The 25,002-nt window shown below is 40.5% G+C and overlaps 2 protein-coding genes across 2 annotated transcripts; one reads left to right on the top strand and one right to left on the bottom strand.

Annotated features, from left to right (window-relative positions):
- The first annotated feature begins 643 nt into the window (after positions 1-643).
- On the top strand, positions 644-3,584 carry LOC115023811 (calcium-binding protein 2-like). Its single transcript, XM_029455071.1, has 8 exons — positions 644-780; positions 1,037-1,105; positions 1,359-1,485; positions 2,557-2,587; positions 2,776-2,919; positions 3,004-3,113; positions 3,313-3,460; positions 3,538-3,584. Exons 2-8 carry the CDS (start codon positions 1,038-1,040, stop codon positions 3,564-3,566), a joined length of 657 nt encoding a protein of 218 aa, XP_029310931.1. The 5' UTR covers positions 644-780; position 1,037; the 3' UTR covers positions 3,567-3,584.
- Positions 3,585-3,850: 266 nt separating this feature from the next.
- tdrd7b (tudor domain containing 7 b) lies at positions 3,851-24,881 on the bottom strand. Its single transcript, XM_029454453.1, has 20 exons — positions 24,734-24,881; positions 22,708-22,914; positions 22,369-22,513; positions 17,158-17,365; positions 14,890-14,972; positions 14,201-14,409; positions 13,362-13,730; positions 12,540-12,841; positions 12,261-12,453; positions 11,619-11,730; positions 11,179-11,381; positions 10,962-11,096; positions 9,148-9,231; positions 8,504-8,638; positions 8,265-8,375; positions 7,755-7,903; positions 6,918-7,150; positions 6,652-6,835; positions 6,359-6,519; positions 3,851-5,487 (listed from the first exon to the last, which is right to left on the bottom strand). The coding sequence occupies exons 2-20, from the start codon at positions 22,912-22,914 to the stop codon at positions 5,267-5,269; spliced, it is 3,444 nt and encodes a 1,147-aa protein (XP_029310313.1). The 5' UTR covers positions 24,734-24,881; the 3' UTR covers positions 3,851-5,266.
- Between the last annotated feature and the right edge of the window lie 121 nt (positions 24,882-25,002).

Below are 25,002 nucleotides of genomic sequence, written 5' to 3'. Positions count from 1 at the left end.
GTGGAAGTCTGCACACTCAGCGTGCCCTTATGATTCTTAATGTTCTCATCCTAAAGTCATAGTTTTTCTAGCAGACTACATTGTGAGCTGATGGATGTTATGACCTAGTAAACAATAATATGACAATTGTTCAATAGTAAACCTGCTGTAGGCTATATCTGTACTGTAACTTTATGTGAATGACATTGTGGGATCACCACTTGACCCAAGAATCTCTGATTGATCAGAATGTATTTAACATGCCTTTAATTTTTACATCACAGTAGGATGAAAGGCATGCATTGGCATTAAATTTGTATTTAAAATGTTCAGTCTGACTTTGTTTCCATGTGAGTTATGTAGTCCTCACAATGCCAACACAATCTGAATAGTGAAGTCACCAACTCAGAAAACACTAGAAAACACATTCTCACAACAGAACCAAGAGCCACTCTGCAAGGCCAATGTGAAAACTTTATCAAAATTGGAAGTTCACTGCAATTGCAAGAGCCGAATAAAGACACTTTAAAGTTGGCGTTGAGTGGAGGAACCTGACCTCTTGAAGGACGCATCAGTCACACTGCTGCTCCTCGATTTGCTTTCTAATCGTTGGCTGCATGTGTGGCCAGGTAATTACCTGTTAAGCTTCTGTGATTGAAGGTCAAGAGGAGAAGGAAAAAACAGATTGGATAGGAGTGTGTGCAGCCTTTCACAACACAAGTGGAGCACTACTCAAGGAGGAAGAGAAGGACTCAACTTCTTTTTGTTTTCTTTTCTCACCATTAAGGAGAGGGGATTAAGGTAAGCAAATAGCAGCAAAAAAAACTGGCTTCTTATTTAAGATGTTGGAGATCAAAGATTAGGATTTAAACCAAATAAATTACATTTACATTAAACTGTTTTGGTAGACATAATGTTGATCCTCTTGCAACCTTTTCTTTTGCATCCCATACTTTAATGGATTCAACACCAATTTCCCCATTTATGAATATATTTCTTCAGCCTATGTATAATATCACAGGCAGATCATAACATGTATGCCTCTGTTTATCCAAAGCATGTCCAAGGAAGGAAAGAGAACAGCCTCTACGACTTCTGCCGACTCAGTGGCATCAGCTGCATCAGGGTAAGTCAGTTTTCTAATAAGGACTAACAATTATTTGATGATGCAGCCATGTTTTGCAAAGCCCCAATCAACTTCTTAATTGTCATTCTACCAAATATATAACGCAGGAGAAAAAAAACATATTTAGTGGGTCTTTCAGTAGCAGTGCAAACTCTGCGGATATTTATTGAGTGGTTGATAAAGTTTTCACTGTAATCAAGTTGTCTTCGATAGTTGACACTTTTGCTATTTATTGTTTGATTTTTCCATGTAGTAGCAAAGATGGTTCCACATCGGGCTCAGTCTCAGACACACCCAAGAAATCATCAAAAAAACCCAAGAAAACCATGGAGAGCATGACAAAAGTCTACAACTCTGTGCTCAACAGTGTTTTTGGAGCGGTAAGAAGTCAACTCCGACATTTGATCTGTTTAGTTTAACTGGATGTCAGAATCAGAATTAAAAAATACTTACATAAAATATATACAGTGAAAATAATAAGAATAATGTTGAAAATGACATCTTTGATTGAGAGCGTTAAAATGCAGGAATAGTATAGATTAGAATATTATTAGATCAGTGGAAATGTAAAGTATAAATGCTGGATTAATGCCAGATTAAACCAGAGAATTGCATCGTGAATTATTGCACAAAGATATTGTACTGAAGTCAAAGAAGCAAGATAAAATAAGAAAGCTAAAAATGTGACCATCTTCTTGGTTGTTATGGTAGCTGACCTCTGCTGTGGCCATGTGACATTTGACCTATACTGCAAGACACAGTTAGACAGTTATAGCTTTTTACTTTCAACACCAATTTCCCCAGTTCTGCCATATTTGGACACTTTTATCAAATAAAATGTGTTTGACAGCTGAAAAGTGAAACTTTTCTTCACTGACAATTGAAGGCACTTGGATATCTTAATAATAGCCATTTGGCAGAGAAAGGCTCGACTTAAAAATCTAAAATTTATTATAAAAGGCATAGACTTCAACAATACAGGAGTAGTTAAAGGCACTGTATGTCAGACATTAAAACATTAGAGTTAGAAGAGAGGCAAAAGTCAGGCAGTGTGCTCACAGTTCTGTGCCTGATCTTTCAGCCTGGTGTGTCTGCAGTATTAGTGGCTCATTAGAAGAGGCTTACTGCCACACTGGATTAGGGTTATCCAAATGAGGAGCACGTGGTTGATTCAATTTGAAAATATTTACCTTTTCCTTTGTACAGAAACCAATATATACAGTAATCACGCCTGACAATTGTCCTCTATGTCTTCTGTCATGTTCACTTCTGACACACAGACGCATAAACCTAAATACTTATTACAAGTACTTTGACATTAAAAGCAACACAGGAATTTGATTAAACATTGGCGTCAACACAATTTGCAAGTATATGCACAGTTTGCATGTATCTTCCTAATTATACAAATGTATTAACATTTCAACTTGTGTTTTATTACTTGTCTGCAGGAGAGAGAATTAGCTCAGGCTGAGTTGGATGGTAAGTGTCACAACTCAGTGTCCACTCTATAGATTACAGTCATTATAGTTCCATTTAAAGTAATATCATATATATATATATATATATATATATAATATAAGAAAGTCTAAACCCCTGCATCATTATTTGATCTCATAAACCACTGCTAGAACTATTCTAATGTCTGTGACCCCTGACCTTTCTCACAGAGTTGCAAGAAGCCTTCAAAGAGTTTGACTACGACCAAGATGGATACCTGAACTATAAGGATGTGGCAGAATGCATGAGGACCATGGGATACATGCCCACAGAAATGGAGCTGCTGGAGATAGTACAGCAGATCAAGATGAGAAGTGAGCCGATAAGAGATCCCTTAAAATATATATATATATGCAAGCACACAATGGCTATAACATATGCATCTCTCCTCTCCACAGTGGGCGGGTTAATGGATTTCGAGGACTTTATTGAACTGATGGGACCCAGGATGATGGGAGAGACTGCTCACATGCTGGGACTCAAAGAGCTCCAGTCGGCCTTCGTACAGGTCAGTCAACTGAAATCAAAAATCCACAGGGTTACACAGAATTACAGCAAAGGGTCAGTCAGGTGAACTGTATTAACATGAGCTGATATATCAGACCTAAAAATAACTGCAGTCAGGTTATATGAAGCTAATTAATGGTTTTTAAAACGATCTTTTGTCCTAGTTGTCAACCCACTTTCATCACTTTCTCTTTTAAAAGTTTGACCTCGATGGAGACGGAAAGATCAACCAGGATGAGATGAAGGAGGCGATTAAGCAGATGCTGGGGGAGAAGCTGAAGAAAGGAGAACTGGAGGAGATCTTAAAGGAGCTGGACATTAACGCAGATGGATGCATCGACTTTGAAGGTGAGAATAACAAGTTCAGGCACAAGTGTGTGTGTGTTTGAACTCAACTTTCTGTTTTGTTTTCTCCTCCTCTTCAGAGTTTGTGATGATGCTCTCCATTCACTGACAAGGACAGGATACTCGTCTGAATCCTTCCATAGATAATTATTACAATAACGACCCAATATTGACAATTTTGGCAATGTTTGTAACATAGGTATAGACATCTACATAAAGTGTGCCGAACTCTGTAATAGTTGTGTGAATGATGGCTTGTTAAAGGAGTGGGAAATATGCTTTATGACTCATGTATGGCATCAAATGTGGTATAACATGTAAATAAGACTGAAATGTTTTGCTATTTTAATAAAGAAATCATAATGATATAATTAATGGACTCATCACATGTAATCCTTTCAAACAGACTTTATTCCAAAAAAAAGTATTTTATTACAAGGTCATTGTCAGACAACAAAATGATAAAGTAATAACATCTTCTAGAGAATAAAAGTTCAATATAAATTAAATTCATGTCCCTTGTTAACAACGATGCAGCTTTGAGCTTTGTCAGGTCTACTGTCTTCAGAATTGGAGAAGCATTTGCACGTCCAAAACCACGGTGCAGGTGTGTCAGAAAAATCAGAATAGAATCAGGCCAACATTTGATGGTGGCACTAGAACTTATCTTCTTTTTGAAAATGTAAAATCTTAACACTACTGGTAACTTGATCTGCTTATTAGTATAACATCAAACTATATGTGCATGATTAAGAAGGTCCTGCAACATGCAGCATGTGTGATCTGGGGAAATTAAAGTCTCGTTGTCAAACAAAAACAGAATTAAAAAGGAGAGAAACTCAACTCTGCGTTTCAAAGGAGAAGAGATGGACGAGGCGGTCCAGCTTTAAGGAATTAACAGTCAAAAGTGTGAGGAACTCTGCATGTCTGTGTGTCAATTTGTCTTCTGCTGTACGTACAGGATGTACCGCCACTGACAACTAATGTTGCGATAAAAAAAGAAAGAAAAATCTCACATCGAAAATCTCCCTCCTCACCAAACCCTGTTAATCTTGTGTGTCCTGCTTGGACAGTAAGACCAGTAGACTCTGTGTTAGCATTCATGTGCTAAAGAGGAGCAACTGCAAAAACAAAAAAAGTTTATTTAAGCATATACAAAAAGTGTTTTTGTCATTAAACTCGACTAAACTACATACGGGTCTCTACCTTACGTCTGTTTCCTCTCCTCTTAGGGGAATGTTTGCTCTGACTTTTTGAAACATTTTAAGAAATACCATCCAAAAAGCAGATTCTGTAAACAAATGTAGATAAGAGAAGAGTTCATTTGAACATTTTGTGCACTTTGCATGTTGCTCACATTGACAGGGTTGAGTGTACCTGTACCCAGTGGTATAGAATGCATGTTGAATCACTTACACAGCTTTGTGAGGATATTATGGTTAAATTCAGCAATACAATATATTTCTGTGTGTTTTGAGTATTCGGGGAAGTTTTGACCAACATCATGCATGGGTGTAATGTCCAATGGTCACACTGCAGTCACTCAAAATCACGTCACAACATCCTTCGATGTACATCCCAAAGCACAACACCTACTCGTCTTTCTGTGTATGCCAGTCTCTACATGCTATCAATCCCCTCAATTTCCCTCCAACTTCTCCCTCATTACTTTCCTCTTTTAGTCCCCCTACATGGTAGATAGGTAAAGATAGATAAGCTTCTTCTATTTCCTCTATCCACACCTCCAGTGTCTTCATTGAGCAACAGGACAACAGCTATGCTAGTAAGACTCGTCGATGACCTTGTTATCTACGGCTCGTTGGTCAGCTCATCAGCAAATTCAGCCATGATGTCATGCACCCAGATGTCCTTTTCTTCCTGTGAAGTGTCGACCAGGAAGACCATCAACTTCCTGTCCCACGGGTTAGTGGCTTCCTGTAAGGCCTCCAGCTGGGCCACGAGCGGTTTCTTCTCCACGTGGTTCCTGAAAACGATGGAAGCTTCCTCCGACCAGTGCCTCGGCTTCAGTCCTGCCACGGAGAGTGTGAAGGTTAGGCTCACTTTTATGTTAATATTTAATGCTACATAAAAGAAGCGCCCGGAAGGAACTTTAATAAGAGGGGGTCGTTTCCTAATTAATTGTTGAAGTATGTGCGATGCTTCCACATTAATCAAGACAGTTTTATGTTTAGTGAGTTTTTATTGCTTGAAAAATATTATTAAGGCTAAGGCTCAGGTAGAGTTTGGTAGTTGTGAAAGAAGAACTAGCACAGCAATATTATAATGTGAAAAGTTCTGCATTCAAAACCTCACTTAACAAATATTACAGAAGTTTTAGTATTTTAGTATCAAAAGTAAATGTACTCATTATGCACAAAAACAAATGGCACATTTTGAGTTGAGGTGGTGCTAATTCTAAATGTAATAACTTTGCATAAATAAGTAGAGTTAGCTAGTAGTAAGGTAGTAAGAATAAGGCAGTTTTATATATACAAGCTCATATGTTTTATATGTAAAATATTAATGTGTGAGGTTTAAATGTTTGTCAGAGTCCAACTCTCGAGAAAAACCTCCCTGAGGAGATCAAACTGGCGAGTTCCTTATCCTCTTTAATATATATTAAATCCCTCTTAAAAATATACTTTTGAAAAGTGCTATATAAATAAAGTTTATTAATTAAATATATATTAAATATTATTCTTATTATATAAATGTAGTTGAGTAAGAAGTACAATATTTGCCAACAGATAAGTAGAACAAATGAAAACACTCAAGTTAAGTCCTCAAAACTACTTGTGAACTTGATATAAGTGAATGTGCTTAGTTTAAATTCCACCGCTGGAGTTTGGACACGACTTCAGTCACAACCATCAGCTCTGTGTGGACGTCCTCTCTACTCACCAGCCAGCTGAGCAGTGATTCCCTGGAACGGCAGCTGTCTGAACTCTTTGATCAGAGGTCTGAGCTGTGTGCAGCTCACCAGCTCATGTTTACCATAGTCCAACTCGTACACAGACACCAACCCATTGGTCAGAACTCCCTTCACTAACACACGATGCCAGCTGAGAGGAGAGAAGGAGCAAGAGTGGATCAATATTTAGGTGAAGAACAGCTGCTTCTATTTTGGCCTGTTACTAAATATCCAATACAGACAGAAAGAAGACAGAAGTCATCACAAATACTAAGTAATTAACCTGTTCTCCACTTTAGCTGCGTATATCTGATTCTTCTCTATGTTGAGTGGTTTCTCCTCAGTTTTATTGTAGTACAGAATCATCTCTCCCATCAACACCACCAGTTTGTACATATCTCTCCAGGGCTGCAGCACAAAGTGGCCCGGATGGCACGCCACTGATACATAGACGTCTATGTTGTTTCCTGAGGAGAAAAACACTTGCATGTTAACGCGTGTTTTGTAGGCTACAGAAAGGCCAGAAAAGATTTCCACTATCTTTATTACCTGCTGGGGGCAGCTCTAGTAATGGTGGCAGGTGGAGAGAGGATGAGGGGGGTGTTGGTGTCTGTGGTTGGCTGGTGGTGGTTGTGTTGGCTCCTCCACCTCCTCTGGGTCCTAATAGAGCCCTCCTTACATGAGGCTTGGCTGGGGCAGAACTTGACGTTGGACTGCCATTAGTGCAGTTGTTGGTGCTGGGAGTCTTGGAGGATAAAGTGGCTGTGGAGATCTTTGCAGGGCTGTGAAAATAAATCAACAAACAAAGAATTTAGGGGTGAATTCACAACGAATGGATTGCGGTCGCTAATAGCACCATGAATTGCCCATTATTTGCAGCCGTCATCGGCCCTGTCTCAAGGTCCGATTCCCAAAATGTATGACGCTAATAATATCACAGCGCAAACACGCCAATAAAGTGCAGCAGCTGAGTGGAATTTGGCCTTTCTTTACACCTGATTACAATTATTCTTGTGGCAAAGTATAAATATTGCCTTTGCGCCAAGAACACAATAGGCAGAAGAATGGCAGAGAGAAAAATTAGAATGAAAGTTACATGTGCTGAGGCTTCCTCATAACTTCAGGAATTTAGACATGACAGAGAAACTGTATTTGGAATTTAATTTCCCAGTCTAGCAGTGCTGTTGGTGTTTTCAAACATACAACTTCAGATTTAAAAACTACTAGTAGTAGTACTACTAGTACTACTACTACTACTACTACTACTACTATTAGCCTAATCCTTTTGTGAATTCGCCAGTTTGTGTACAAGTTATTACTTAACTTTTAACTGGACATTATCTAGACAGTGAGGTTAATATAGGTGGATATAAGCGAAGCAGAAACCTGTGGCTGGTCAGGAAAACGTCTGGTTGCTGTTTGAACAGGTCAGACTGGGCCATCTGATGGTTGAGGCTGCGGGCCGGGTCGTGGAAGTTCTTGTCGGTGAAAAGGTGGACATAGATGCAGCGCTTGGTTTCATCTACCTTAGCAACCTTGGGGGGAATGTCAAAGTTAGTGTGGAGGTACATGAGGAAGAAAAACAGAGGGACTGAACCAATAAATGCATAACTTGAGGGATTTCTAAAATAAATCATAAATCCATCTCATGACAACTAGCATGACTAAGGTAAAACAAAAAACCTGGAGATCACTTTAGATGTTAAAGGGATAGTTCTGATGTTTTGATATGGGCTTGTATGAGGTACTTAACCATAGCCAGTGTATTATCTACAGTAGATCGTGGTCGTGCCCCCAGTTTGGAGAAACAGGAGTACCAGCACAGAAGCTAAGCAACGTCCTGATGTGGACGGGGGCAGCAGCAAAACGGGTTTGGAAGGGCAGCCAGTAATTTACCTTCATGCTACAGTCTGTGGTGTTGAGCACTTTCTCTCGAAGCCATTGGACAGCATCTGGAGTCCAGGATCCAACACTGACAGCCAGGTCTGCTAGACAGCACTTTGCAGCCTGAACACAGTTTGCTGGAAGTCATTTTCTCAGACAATCTGTAGGACTGTATGAGGTTCCATCGCTACACCAGAACATAACAAAAATCTTCTTTGAACATATTCAATGCTCTTGTTTTACACACTGACCTGTGGCGGGATGGCCATGAGGTCACGGAGGAAGGGCGGTGGGATCTCTCTCAGCTCAAACACCTCTACAGAAGCCTGGACGCCCACATCGATGAACAGGATGTCCAGCACTCTGCTGCCGTGCAGGTTAGTGATCTAAAAACAGAAACATAGACATGGAAACATCATATTTATTACAGTTAAAAAATAACAACCCATCTTTTTAAGCCAAACAACTTATACTGCTTATTGTGTCTCACTTTTATTTTGACACATTCAATTTATTTATATGTTAATTTAAGTGTTTATGGAATCTATTCTTTTTTGATAATTAAACGTACAGCAATATAAATATAAAATAGGGATGGGGCTCTGATGGAGCAGAAACATGTGGCGGGGATATATTGTGTCTATCCTACTGTATCTGTGATTTATCCCATTTGATATGACTTTAAATACCAATAAAAAGACCTTGAGCAAAACAAATGAATAAAAAAGGAGAAATGCAGTATTTTTGATGGTCTTTCTTTTTGATCTCTGATCTCAGAGTAACTACACCTGCCTCTATTGTGCAATTGTGACTTTATTTATTTTTGTCAGGCCAACATCAATCATATGTGGATTTGTTTAACAATTCACCGTCTGTGCTGCCGGTGCCATCTTACCTCTACGCGGGACCATTTGCCTTTGTAGCGAGCCAAACATCTTTTCCCACAGAAAGGTCTGGATACCAGGAACTCTGATGTTACCTGTAACAGAAATATGTTTCATCAAGAAAGCATTAACATCAGATTATTGTTAAATGTGACTACTTCCTCTGGACTGGAGGTCACTGAGTAACAACTGCTGCTTTATGACGGCAACACAAATTATACTGTAAAAGTTCAAACATTTCACAGGTCTGCTGCAGGTGTACAATGACATCAAAGATTATGTATATACATTATGTCACCATCTTACTTCTACATTTACTCCAACAGTTGATTGATGACAGTAAAGTTACTCTACACATTTGTTGCTGGTCACTACCAAACTTGATATTAAATTCTGATTAGAAAAACAAAACCAGACCATCCGGTTTCGTTACAGGTTGTGGAAATCATTCGTATATAATTAAAATGTGTTATTATTAATTACCTGCATGCGTGATGACTTTAAATACACTCTGGATTTGTTAAAATACAATACAGGACACCACACTGTGTTTCCCTAAACACTGACGTAAAGCATTACTGAGCTTTAGAGGACAGCAGTGCACATCTAGAAAAAGCATCAGCTCCACTGTGCTGCTAACAGATTAAGTGGCTTGGCAAGATTATCAACCTAATCCCAATCTGTCCACAACCTGGCCTGAAGAAAGCAACACAGACACATTCACAAAAGGCTTTTAAGATGACTGTGTGAGTCTTAGTCTCTCTGCGTTTACTTCCTGTCAATATGGCGCCTAACTAAACACGTTGGAATGAATACAGACAGACAGCTGAACTTCATTTTAACAGACATATAAACACATAGTAAGAACAGTTTATATTGTTCTCTTTACATTTACAATCAGGAGTATGTGACATATGTGTGCACCCTATGTGTTTACTACTGTAATGCACTTTTCTGCGTACTTTTACATGTCATTTTGTGGGTTTATTGTTTTATTCTTTACTTACTTTAAAATGTACAGAGACTCTGAGTAATGTACTTTAAATAAAGTGGAGCTGATATACAGACAGATGTGAATGCAATTGCTGCACCTACGAAACTTAAAAAAAGGGCAATTCAAGACTGGAGTAAGTATAGACCAAGAGTGGACCTATAGGCCTATAATAAAATCAATTACATAAACAGACTTACAGTGTTTGTTTCCTATATATTTTGTAGGGGAGCTACTTCACAGCCCTCCTCCTACAAGAACAATGGCTCTTAGAGTAGATGACATTATATAATCACAGTAATTCCCTGCCAGTCTGTTCCTCTACACGCGAGGTTCTCCTTGTATCCTGTGTATAAGTATATGAACATTTTAAATTACGTGCCCATATTTATTGTAATGAAAGTCCCTGTAACAACCTGCATCTGTATATACATGTATTACTTCTCATTATGAATATACATTTACAACATTGCTGTTTACATTCAGTTTATTCATTTGCAAAACTGTCTACCACACATTTACATTATATTTTATTAATGTTTATATTTTAGCCCTATATTTTATATTGCACAATTTTATGTCTTACATTCTCATTTTGCTTTTACTTGCTTGATTTTCTTTTTTAATACATTTTTAATGAGCGTTGTTGGACGGAGCCTGAGATCAAAGATCTTCTTTACCAACAATAGACGATAAAGAATTTAAACTTGTATTTGAAATGTTTTTGGTAAACAATGGAACTCTATGGCACATTTGCATCACCAACTGAATAAAGATTCAATATTTTTACAGTTTCATAAGTCACCAAGACATCAAGTGTAGCTTGGTCTTTACCTGAGAGTGGAAGTATGTCTCTATATTCTCCAGTATCTCATTCAGCTTGGAAAGGCCTCTGGAGGGCAGCTGACAGTAGATGGTCCCATCTGAGCAGACGCTTCGGACAGTCACGTTCATATAAGCGCTGTTCATCTGAGGAGAGCCGGTGATAAGAGTTTAATGTGCTGTACAACACACAATTACCGATCACGCACATACACAAACTCTCCTGTACCTGTAACGGGCTGGCTAGCGTCTTGTCCTGCAGGGCTTTCATGCAGGCAGCGTTGATGTTGACATCATCATCCTGCGACGTGTCGTACAGGACAACAAGAGGGATCTGGCCTCTCTCAAGGATCTCAGCCAGTAGGATCTTTCCACTTGCCATCGCCTCAAACTTCTTCAACACAACAGACTCCTGACGGAATGGCTCCAGGCCTGGACACACACACACACACACACACACACCACACCACACCACACCACACCACACACACACACACACACACACACACACACACACACACACACACACACACACACACACACACACACACACACACACACACACACACACACAGTACATCAATTTCAACCAGAGGTCAATAAATGATGGAGTAGGGAAACAGGAAGGATAAACCAAGAAAGTGTTTTTTTTCTTCAATTCAGACTCACCTGCAAGTTTACATTTGGTCGCCTGGAATGGCAGTTGGAAAAACTTCTCGTGCAGCTCAAACACTTTGGTTTTGCTGATCACCTCCGAGAAGCCATGATCCACATAGTGCACCTACAGGGCCAAAGACAAAGACCACAGAGATAACTGACACATCCTCACATCTCAAGATCCCACAGTCCACCTGATAACCTTTTAAAAGGATAGTTCACCCCAAAATGATCATTAGTATATCAATTTCTCACCACGTGTTGCCTTGAATTCTTGAAGAAAACTTTCTTTTACTGGCATGCCTCCATGGTGAACAAAAAAACAAAAAGCGGAGAGAAGTCTAAAAGTTTAAAACACTGCATGTGTTTGGGAAGTTGTGAGCATACGACAGATATGTAAACAGATGTTTTGATATAGTTTTGCTGTTGTTAAACGCGGCCCCCGTCTCTCAGTTTGTGGATTCTTTGTTTACTGTGGAATCACGTGTGAAAAACTACATTTTCTTAGTAATTGATATACAAAAGTCATTTTGGGGGTGAAGTATTCCTTTAAGCAAATAATCCTCTGCCTTACAGGACACGTTTTTAAATGTATTTGGATCCATCACTTGGCATTCAATGACAAGTGTCCTTAGTTATTTTCTTGACTCTCACCTTGACCTTGTCAGCCATGACATCGCAGACTTGCGCTCTCAGAATCTCCTCCTCCTCCTCGGCCCTGACAGCAACAAGTTGGCCAGAGGATGGAGATGACAAAGGAGTTGGCTTGCTTTGGTCCAGGCCGTAAAACTCCCTCATTTCATCTTCCATGGACTCCTGTGCCTGTGAGTAACCCTCACCAATGTACCTGAGAGAGGAGGAGAGACAGACAGTGAGACATTTATGAACTGCCAAGTCTTACAGTACATCCGCGCATACATATCTTCTACCTACCTGAGTATAACTCCATTGGTGTTGGTGGCCTCCACCACTAGCACAGAGGGATACTCTTCTTTGGGGATCTGCAGAGAAGGCACTGCATGGTTACTGAGCCTCCTCCCCAGCTCCTGCCTAACCCTCAGCTCCTCCTCACTGATCGAGGAGTTCCTCCTATTCCAGTTCTCATCCTCTCCACCTTCACTGCTGCTCCTTTTGTACAAGATGGCCCTCTTAGGGTTGTCAGGCATCGGGTAGTTGATGGTGCAGATATCGGAGAGGAGGTGAAGGTTCTCCAGGACATGTCCGGACAGTTTGATCTAGTAAATAAAAAAATATATATATTTATATAATAAAATCACAAGTAGCTCCTGAATTTGGTAATGATGTTAAAGGGACAGTACACCCCAACATCTAAAATATATATATTTCCAAGAAATCTGTTGGTGTGAGTTGCTTTGAGTGTTGGAGATATCTGAGATGCACGCTTCCTTCTGCGTGGTGATACGGTTGGGGGTATAGTTCTGTAGAAAGAAAATAGCTCCTATATGAAGTTGGAGATTATCTTGAGTAACCGGGTCATCATTTCTAGAAAGAGATATTGCTGTTGAGTTTTTCGATTGTATTTTCTTGGCACTTTGAGCACCACAAGCCGAGTGCCATCAGGTTCCATTATTTTGAGAGAAAGCAGATATCTTTATGGCCGATGTCTCCAACACTCTGCAACTCACAACACAACTATCTAGACTGATAAATAGCACTACAGGAGGAGACATATTTATTTTTGATTTTGGGGTGAACTGTCCCTTTAATATAATAATGTTTCAAAATGTTACTGACTTTGTAGGTGTCCTGGAAGAGCTTGGGCAGCGCGTGGGCCCACAGGCCGTTGGAGTACTTCACCAGCAGCTCCTCCAGTTTCAGCTTCAGGTCGGGACTGAGGGTGGCAGGGGAGGAGGGGGGGCTGGGTGACGAGGAGGACGAAAGTGGAGTCTGAGGAGAGTGAGAACCAGAGCGAGTCAGATGGCTGTTCGGGGTTCTCCGCGGGGTGGGGGACTGCACAGGTTTGTCTGTGGGGGTGTTTGAAGTTGGGACAGGGGCAGAGGTGGAGTTTGGGCAAAGGATGGGTGGAGGAGAGGGTGTGGTGGTCTGTTCCTTGGCAGGGTAGAGTAGCAGCTCCGATGGGTTGCTGCTGCATGTTTTCTCAACCTAGGAGAATAAATAGAAAGGCTTTATTATCAAACATTATGTAATACAGACTGAACATGACCAGTTACTCAACCTAAGCATATAAAATATAGTTTTAGGATTGGTATTCATTTGTTGTTGACAAGAGTGAGCTACTGTAGAATTGCTACCTTTATTTACATAGTACACCGTACACCACTGATTATACTAAGTACTGTGTTCTCTGTATGACATAAACTGATATACAATTTCCAGTGAGCTGCCTAACATGTACAGTATATGTTATCATACGCTTTGCAAAGGAAACTGTACAAGACAAAAAAGATTGAAAAAATAATTCTGTAAATTCCAAAAAGAAATGTGCATATAGATGTCATGCTGCCTCTCATGAGCGCTGTATGGTCATTTTTATCACAAAAGTATGTTTTGCGATAATCCTTTGAAAACCTATAAAAGCACAATATAACTACAGTGACATAAGGAGTACGTACAGTGCATATGTGTGTCCAGGTCTCCAAGTCTTTGATGGCCTCAGTGGGCATGTCCTGTTTATACAGCTCTCTGTAGATCTGAGGCAGCTTCGACACCCAGAACCCGTTACTGTACTTCCCCAGGATCTCCCTGATGCGACCCTGCACCTGCTGAGGGTTGTAGGGCTTTCCTTTCCCCGAGCCGAGACTCTCGTTCTGATTCAAGGGTGCTGGAATGTTGGAGAAAAAAACACAGAAGAAAAGAGGTCAGGTCAGTATCAACAACTTTAACACTCTTCTGTCAGTCGGGGCCTGAAATAAACATCTGAATCGGCTGAAGCCTTCAAACATACAGTATGCCTTAAAAAGGTGCAGTTCATTATATTCTAGCGTGTTCCCACAGGCTATACAGACCATAGCCCTTCTTCAAATAGGCAACATGACAACAAACACATTCTTAGTTTTGCTTTACACATCACAAAATCATGTTGGAAGAGACATGATTTAAACCTCAGCACAAGATAGCACAGCATGACACTTGAAAACTGTCCTTTACTTAGTTGATTCTTTGGTGATGGTTCGAGCAGCTGGCCAGCATTTGAATTGTCTGCAGTTATTCAGTTATGGGAAAACATTTCTGTTCGTTCAGATGAGAAATAGCTCCACAAAATGTATTTTTAGCGTAATAAAAAGCAGCCTGTCCTACTTACGACCGGTCTGTTGGGAGTTTCTGGAAAGGTGAGCATGCACCTCCTTCTGAAACCGTGACGGGAGGGTCATCCTCTTGTCTGATCTGGACACAAGAAAGCAGAACAAGGAGGAGCGTTACTTTCTATGGGCTCTGGAAGAGAAGAACAGACTGAAAACAAAGTTGTTTTTATCTTTTATGGAACCTTTAAAATGTTCCATCCATTTTTGTGCATAGTTTTAAAAAATCCCTTCTGACATCAGTTTGAAGGCCTGACTCTGTGCTGCATGTCTGATCCTTAATCTCTTGTTAGGCAAAGCAGTCATCTTTAAAAAGGTAACATCTTAAAGTCTAACCAGATAACCGTTTAGTACAAGACAGAGTCTTTTTTGGTTTGTTCATAGTAACACAACCCATTGATCAAACTGTCTTCCTCCACCATTGGTCTAGAGAACAATGGGTCGTGAGATACAGCACACTGGATACTACATCGCACTAGATGCTACTCCTCAGACACAGTCAGTGACAAACTGAGAATCTATAAAAAGATTTCTACATTTTGTAAAATATCCATCCCTTACACATGGCTGAACTGATTTCAGTAATTTTATCATGTAGGTCAATCTTTTCCTTTCTTTCCACCTGTCCTGTATCCTCTTCTCATCCTTATCATACCTGCTGTTCAGGTCACTGATACAGTCACTGCTTTGGTTAATTCTTCCCAATTGTCTTGATCCCTGTCAATCCCCTTCTTGTCTCTCTCTTCTCAGTCACAGGTCAAAAAATAAGCATGTATCCGCCCCGTGATTCGTATCCAATTCCAAAATGTAATGGGTTCTTCCTTGGCTCATGCTACACTGATCCACCACATTTCATAAAAATCAGGCCAGTAGTTTTTCTGTAATCCTTCTGACACACTAACAAACAGACGAACAAACAAACTGAACCAAATCTTAGACTGAAGACTGCACTTTTATTTTAATTTTTGGTTGTGAGTCTCACAACCTCACCCTGACAACATACACAAAACTCCTCAACTCCTTTCACCCGGGTTTTTATTTGAATAACCCTATGTTGGCTCTTTCATTTTGTTTGCTGAATTTACCACTTGAACATGCATCCCATAGTTCACCTGCAGGCACACACACACACACACACACACACACACACACACACACACACACACACACACACACACACACACAAATGATGATAACACTGTCCAATGGAAGATCTAGAGGGACACAGAGAGATGTGCTGATTCACTGTGTCGGTTTAGAAGCGTTAATCTACCAGAGAATAGAGCAGGGATTAGAAAGGGCTCACATCGCCCCTGCTCTGGGCTCGTGTCCCCTGCCAACACACCATGCTCCTCACCCTGCCGCCCCATTGTGCTGCGGAGAGTCGGCGGCACACTGGACACCCATGGTGACTCGGACAGAGGACTGATGTCAGTTGTTTTCACAGTGGATGGAGGGAAGTGAGCGAGCCAGTCAATGAGCTGCATTAATCTTGATTCATTGTTTAAGCAATGCAGATAGATAATATCTTGCAATGCTTCTAGATGGCTTCTTCAATAACAATCAATCAGGTTTTTAACTCAATTTAGGCTATAGTGACAGTAGGACTCTGAAGCCAAAGTCTATTGGAATAGATATTGATTTTAGAAATAGAAAAATACATTTAGTCCAATTACCGGAGGAGGGACAGCAGGAAGTGAACAATATAAATGTGCCAAACATGAAATGAGGAGGCAAAAAGAAAAGAGATATAAAGAGGAAGTGAAGGGAGGGAATATAGAGACAGAGAGAGAACCAGAATAATCTAGAGAGTACACCATCAGTGCTGAATAAGCAGCAGCAGGGAGACCAGACTCCCATTCACCAGCAGCCTATTCTGATTCAGAGAGGAGGGGGACAGCCAGAGAGAGAGAGAGAGAGAGAGAGAGAGAGAGAGAGAGAGAGAGAGAGAGAGAGAGAGAAGAAAGAAAGAAAGAATGAAAGGGGGACATGTAAGATTGATTTTCATTGACTTAATTGACTCGAAAAATATCTTCAGATTACCCCCAAAGATATATTTTTCAATTGTCTTAGACGGTCCAAAGTATTTTGAAAGCATGTGACATTGCAGAGTGAATCTACAGTAAAGGTTCTGGCATGAGATCTAGCAAATCCCTCCACTTGGATTTCCTAAGCAGTGTGGAAGCTTGGTCACTTATAATTGTGCTATAAAATCTAACTGTGGCCAACTGCTTACACATAATAAACTCCTAACCATTCCCCTCACTCACTTCTCTGCAGGTGGGTTCCCTTTTCTGTTGGGTGTGTTCTGATTGGACATCTTGTTCGGATGCGCCCCAGTCTTGCCCTCTGACTGGCCATCCCTCATGTCCCTCGCCTGTCTGAAGTCTCCATGTGCCGCCCCTCGACCGCCGCCTCCTCCTCTACCTCCGCCTCGCCCACGGTGGTTCGGCTGCCTCAGAGAGGTTTGAGGTTTGGCTGCACAGAAAAAGAGAAAGCAAACAGGAGAAGTAAAGACTTAAAGTACACACACACACACACACACACACACACACCCTGACTAAGCTAAATCTGATGCTGAGCGAGGGCAGTGTGTCTGTCTGGAGGGCACAGTGTTACAGATAGTTCAATATCTGGAGACACAATATATCCGATGAGCAACTTCATAGCTCCAATCAGCGACAACACAATGTCGCAGATTAAAGAGTTTACATTCTTGGATTTATCTGTTTAAAAGGGACTTTTTATGAAAGGTGCACTTGTTCAGTGCCTGTGCACATACATTAGGATTAGAGTATCTTGAGTCCCTACCAACCAAAGACAACCCGCCTCGTTTTTCGTGGGCTGCCTCGGTCAGAAAGCATGGAATTCAAGAAGCCATTCAGATTTGTCTCCCCTCACATGCAGGCTCATTAGAATATTGGGAACTACATTTGCAAAGGTGCAGAATATATTATTTGCAAGCCAATCCGAGAAGACTGGGCGGGGGTCTTTAAGAGGCTGGCGCTAAAACAGTTTTATGAACATTACCACTTGTTTCCAGTCTTTATGCTAAACTAAGCTGATCAACTCCTGGCTGTAGCTGCTCAATAGTTAATGCATCGACATGAGAGGTATCGATCTTCTCATCTAACTCTCGGCAAGATAGCGAGTATTGTATTTCCAAAAATGTTTTATGTATTATGTGCTACAGTGATTGCTATAAATAGCTGAAGGTAAAAAGTCAATATTCAGTCTGTGGTTACACAAGGAACACTTAAAGTGAATGAAAGTATGTGTGTAAATATGAAATTGGGCTCTGCTGGAAAAAAGCATAAAAGACTATATAACATAAAATGCTTTATACTTACACCCTAAATAAATAAAAAACATAAATTATATTTTTTGTTGAAACAAGCATTATTACAACATGGTTATAAAAGCCAGAAAAATTCATCTGTGATGGTCACTGTATGCTCAGTAAAAATGGCCAAACGTTAGAGCACACAGCACAGCTAACACAGCTCCCCATCACACTGATGGTACAGCATGACATCACGTTTCTGCTAAGTGACATCACCATGTGTTGAGTCATCTCCACTCCTACTCTCTCTTCTTTTATCTTCACTCGTTTCTTCATCTCTCTCTTCCTCAGCGAGATCTAGAACTTTCTCCTGCTCCTCTGTTCTTGCTGAATCTCATTAAATCTTTCCAGTGACAAAACACAACAAGCATCAGCCTCCATCTTCAAAAGTCATTTATTTTGATTAGTAAATCTTATTATTTTCTCTCTGAGTGGATGTGCTACTTTTACCTTATGTGCTACTGGCTGTGAATGAATTAACCAATCAGACAATTAACAAATCAATAAAACGTCCTTCACACACACATTACAGAAACTCAGCAGTCACACACGCAGATAAATCCACATGCAAATATAAGCATAGGCAAAGACAAGCACACACACATACAGAGCAGACACCGCATCACCTCACCGGCATGGAGACACAGTCCCTGCTTTGTCTCTGCCTGAATATCAATATCCTGGTGAGGTGGTGGAGGAGAATACGAGAGAGAGATGAAGAAGTGGATCTCAGAATCAGATGCTCTTTGCTTGCAGCTGAGTCTCAGCCCCTCTAGGCTGCGTTAGCCTCAAATCTCAACACCCCACTCTCTCTCTCTCTCTCTCTCTCTCTCTGTGTCTGACTCCCTCCTTCCCCGTCATCTGTCCACCCCCTCCCTCTTTCCCATTTCGCCATCCCTGCTTTTCTTTTCCTCTGACGCTCTCCTCTTCTCCCTCTCCTGCCTGCTCTACAACCTCCCACTTCCTCCTCTGACTCTCTGACAATATTCTGCAGTCACAGTCTAGCGGAGGTGTATGCGTTAAAAACACATTTGTGTACATGTTTCTGTATGTGTGTGTGTGTGTGTGTGTGTGTGTGTGTGTGTGTGTGCGTGTGCGTGTGCGTGTGTAGGGGTTTCGCATGTTTGCACATGTGGAGATATGGTATTTGAATGTGTTAATAGCAAAGAAAGTCAGAAAAAAATGAATAAAAGGTTCAAAATTGTGTGTGGATATACAGTAATTATGAGCTGACATTTTTGTACACATTTGAACCAGATACACCTGCTTGAGTCCGGTGTGTGATATTCTTAGTGCGTAAGGAGCTGCAGGTCTCCACAGAGCGACAGTTGAAACAGGCCAGTCATTCATCCCTAAACTGTCGGGCTGCACCACAGAAAGCATTTGCTAATGTTGCATTGTCAGAGTAAGTGATACAGACACTGGACACTTTCTAGTTTTATCTTGCTGCAGCACTGCTCCACTGTAACACCAGCCCCAAGAGGAGTGTGGAAACGGTTTGGAAATATTCAAGAAATTGAGAATTTGGATTGAAAGGATGAAGCTTACTGGGACTGTTGCTTTTTCATACATACGTTTAGTTAAAGTATAAACAAAACTTTAGGGGCATCATCAATATGCAGACAGGAAGGATTTTATACGGCAAAGATATGCAGTCAATGACCCTATTGCAATATCCAGGCATCTGGTCATTTAATAAAGGCTTGTTTAGTTGATTTTACGGAAAAAAATAAACAGAATAGTTTTTCTTCTTTTTCTTATAGAGTAGATACAGTATATATAAAGTTTATATCGTATAAGTATATCATTTTCGTTGCAACGATTAGTCAATCAACAGAAAAATAATTGCCAACTATTTTGATAATCGATTAATGGTTAAAGTAATTTTTCATGTCAAAATGGCAGAAATCAGTGTTTTTAGCTCAAATAAGGAGATTTTCTGCTTCTCTCAGAAAAGATATTGAGCTCAATCTCTGTTTTATATCATAAAATATAAAACAAATATGTTTCTATATTCACAATGATAGCTTCTGGTCTTATGAGAAGTCATGAGGCATATTGTGTCACGCCACATGTATTGTATTAGTGCTGGTATTAATCCAGAGTGATCGTTGCTATGCTGTCAAACATGTTTTCAATAGTGCAACCAAACAGTCATTCATTCACATTTGAATGACATTCAAGTCCTTTTTAAACCTGCATTGTTCTCTTCCAGTGTTGAGTACACACAATGGCCCAACACACACACAAGACACCCAACACCAGTTTTAGTGCACTGCACTAACCCCTGAGCCACAGAGCTGCCAGACTGTTAATGATTCTATCTTTTTAATGTCCATAATTATTTGCACTTCTTAAATTAAAAAAGACATATTACTAATTGAGTCTACTTAGAAAAAATATAAGGAGGCCAAACAATAGTAAAAACATAGTTTTCAACCGGTTACACTGCAAGAAAATCAGTGGTTCTTAGATAACTTCACTTAATTTAGTAGACATCTAGTGTTTAAAGCAGGGGTGGGGAACCTTTTTGCCTATCAAGGGCCATTTTATCCTTCGATAAATCCTTCGAGGGCCATACTAATTATTGAACTCATAACCTCTGCAATTTCTTTTAAGACGCAGCCCATTCATTTCACCTTTATTTTATGCTGTGAAAAAAAGCTATTTTTTTATCCGTGTATCTTTCTGTTTTTATCAGAAATTAACAATCCTTTATTGGTCCCACAACAGGGAAATGTATCTTGTCACAGCAAAAGAACATATGAAGTAAAAAGGCAGTAAACAATAATTAAATAGAAAAGATAATAATATAAGTACCAAGTGGTTGATATGAAATAAAGTGAGTTTTGTGAATGGCAGTGATAATTGCACAGCAGTGGTGGAACAGTCTGTTCTTGGTGTGGTGGTCTACCTCTCTATCTTTCCATGTTTTCATGTTCCGCTCTGGAGAGAGCTGCTCGTTGAGCCAAACTTCGCCGAAGAGCGTTAACTTTATCCAAATGCACTCGTCCTTTCAGCTCGTGCAGTTTGACATGTTTCGTGGTGTGTTGACGCTCGAGATCATTTTTATCACCACCGCACAAACTAGGCACACTGGCCTTTTATTTCCACAAAGAAATAATCGTTCGTGCGTTTCTCCTGGAAAGTGCGACATTCCGCATCTATCTTTCTCTGTTACACTCGCCATTCTGCGTTCACTGATGTCAATGACAGTCTCGTTTAATATTGTAGTTTTACATGATGTGACCACGTGATGACACGTTCCACTCGTGTTGTGTTCAAGGACCCTGACCTTGGCATGGAAAAACAGTCAGTCAACCGTTTTATTCTATTGCGGTCTAGATTGTTTTGTGTTTTTTTTCTAGTGGATTTGTTTTGTGTGTGTTTATGAATTACCTCGAGGGTCGGATCAAATGGTCTCGCGGGCCGTATACGGCCCGGAGGCCGGAGGTTCCCCACCCCTGGTTTAAAGGATGCACAATGTACATACAGTGCAATTGATTATAAATATACTCAAGCCATATTCTAGTTGTTTTTTTTTTTATTCCCCGCGGTTCAATTTAAAAATGGGCAGTACTTTGGACACCCCAGATTAGGCATTGTTGCATGTAAACTCTTTACATTTGAGCAGTAACTGCAACAACATTTATTCCAATACCTAACTGATGTAAAGGCACCTTGTGACTCAGTAAACAACATGTGCAATTGGATAGAGCTAAATGTGTTCTCCAGAAGAGACTAATAAAAGGCAAAGCCTATAAGATTACAAGTGGTATGTGACTCTTGTGAAACTAGATTAGTTTCTTTTTGAATACTGTAATGGTGAAGCCGTTAGATCCAAAAACATCATTCCGGCAATTTGGTTTCTCCCTGAAGTATTGAATAGATTAGCTTTCTGTCTCTCAAACAGAAACGTGAAATCTCATATGAACAAAGGCAACTTGTATGCGTTTCAAACCCTGCATACATTGATTTAACTTGGACTTTAGGTGAGACAAACATGGGTGAGTGACTAGTTTAAGGCTTTGCATGCTGAAGAATTTTAAATAAGAATAACATTATATATTCATACAAGATTGATAATTATTTTTCTTTATGCTTACTAATGCTTTAAAATGGTGGTGCAAAATCTTACCATTGAGGACGAGCGGGGCAGCCGGTTTGACCCTCATCTGGGTGTTGACCAGGTGGGGTCGGCCTGTCTTCTTCGAGCTGCGCTGACGAGCCACCACCTTGGCAACGTGAGCCGTCTCATTAGCTCCTGAGGCAAAACACACCATCTGCAGAGAGAAAAGAGTAGACAAGACAGATATTGATTAGAGATTCATTCCAAGGTGGCACAAGTCATGACCTCATATTAACCTCACCAGGTATGTGCATACTGTTGATTATATAAAGAATAATCTTATTTAATTATGGCTAAGTATGTGTATACATCTATCCTTCAAATCAAACATCCAGCACACACACACACCTCTCCAGAGCGGCTGCGCTCCGTGCGGACTACAGAAGGCATGCTGGCTAGCAGTGTATCCAAGTGGTTGTGTCCCATCTGTTTGTGCGGTATCTGCTCCCCGGTCAGTTCTTTGTACTCGGACTGCAGACGGGACAGTGACACTCCGCCTTTGTTGGCCTGGAGGACGGCCCGCAGCATCTTCTTCACCAGCTCCACGTCAGCCATCTGAAAAACAAATAAATAAGAAGTAAATAAGAAACAACTAAACAAAACTGATGCAGAAATACTTGAAATGTACCATTTAAGGCAGGAAGTAAGTCTGAGAGTCTGCTCCTGATGTAAGCCCATTCATACTTGCTATAGTCTGCACATAGATTTAGTTCATCCTATGGGCCAATGGCTGACTGGTTAGGCAAGTCTTTATTAACTCAGATTTTATTAACTCAGATTTACAAAGAAAACAGTGTATTTCAATAAGGCTAAACCCTGTTTCAGACTGATTGGATGGATCGATATGGAGATAGTTTTTGTTAATGTATATTCACAGTGGTATTTGCTTTTCAACATATAACGAAAACAAGCATGTATCAACCATATCCTTTCTTCTTAAGGGAAAGAAAGCTACTTTTCAATAACCAGTCCACTATTCTGTCGAATAATAAGCAAGTATGCATTGATGAATTAACTCTTATCTTGTTTTTTTTTTTATCCACAAACTTTTACTCTAGCCCAGTGGAGACATTTTGGGACTTTAGGTTCAGGGTGTTATTAATTCCCCCCTGGAGTACAGCCTGTTACAGTCCATCTCCCTGCAGAAGAGAACACTGTCGGTTTTCTTCATAGTAAGCAGCCAAACCCGAAATAGGAATTTACAAAACTCTGCAAAGTACAAACTTGAGCCAATATAATAAGTGTTATAACGGATACATATACATGTTTTAACAAATATTCGCTATGATAGAAGAAGTTGGACACTTGCTTTGTGGAGACACACCCTCAACAAGCAGCCTCAACTTTAGGCAAATATGGTCTGTCCAGTGCAACACTTTAGTGGCCAACCTTTTGACCCCATATTGGTCGCCCTCTGAAATTGTGACATTGTCGAAATTTCAGAAATAGTCTTAGTCATTTTTTGTCTTTTAGTCTTAGTATTTGTGCGATGCTCAGCGTACACGCAGGAATGCACACACCCCAGGGAGAGTCCATGTCACCCATTTTCACACAGTATTTGGAAAGACGCCTTTGTTTGATGTTATGCAATTGTATCTTCTTTCGGGACCTTTCTTCGATATAGTCTATGCCTTGAATTGGAGAATTCAGAAATGCTATTCCGCACTGGGCATGGCATACTATGAAGGAAAAGGTGAGAAGTTTTCCTTGACTGGAAACAAGTAAAAGTATAAGTATAAGTACAAGTACAATATACATATCAGATTTACCCTACTGGTTATAAGGAAAATGTTTCTTGTTGATATTTTTTGCGGAGTAGGCAGCATACGGGACAGGGAAACTATGAATGACGTAACTCGTCACACTTCGATTCCACACCCTCCTTGGAAACGAAACTATTGGGGTTAAGTTTCGCTCTCTTTCTTTCGTTTTCTGAACAAAACGGCAATTAATTAGTCCTGACTTATTGAATGACACCGGCAGAGAGTACCACTCGACCCAGCATGCAGTCAGTTCAGGAAACGATACTGCGCGTAACATCGAGTTAAATCCTCCTGCCACCTCCGGGATAGTGGCTCATAAAGGTAGCTAAAAAACGCTGACACAAGACCGGAAGCAAATAAATGTTGCCTTCAAAATAAAACTACAGAGACTGACCGAATATTTTTTACCATCTATATTAATCACACAAGTTTTTACTTTGAAAGTCTCTGGCGGAAGTACAGTTTTGTGTCCTAGCTAGCTTGACAGCTTACGAGCCATCCTACCCGGGAGTATAGGAAGAGGCAAAATAAACCCCCGACAACAACTTTGCCTGCAGTAAGTGTTATAAAAGTAATACAAGTCAGAATAAAAGCTACAAAAAACAGTCTACCTTGCTCTAACAGACGGGATGGTGAAGTCGGGACCTGTTCCAGTCGCTGTCAGGGCTGTCACCACCACAGGGCTGAGCTGCGGCCGAAGAAGCACTGTCCCCGGGGTGTCTACTGTCTGCCAGCCGGTCCAGGCACAGCCTCTCCTCCGCCACCTGATTGGTCGGCTGTGCATGGGCTTCTGGTTAATTACACGTCAATATATTCATCAAGGGGCCGCAGCACAACACAGCGGACAAGTCTTCTGAAGAAGCAAATCCTCACATTTGAG

This window comes from Cottoperca gobio, chromosome 18 (assembly GCF_900634415.1).
Source record: "Cottoperca gobio chromosome 18, fCotGob3.1, whole genome shotgun sequence".
Classification (NCBI taxonomy): Eukaryota; Metazoa; Chordata; class Actinopteri; order Perciformes; family Bovichtidae; genus Cottoperca; species Cottoperca gobio.
Note: the sequence above shows the minus strand (reverse complement) of the source record. Positions and strands in the feature narration are given on the sequence as shown.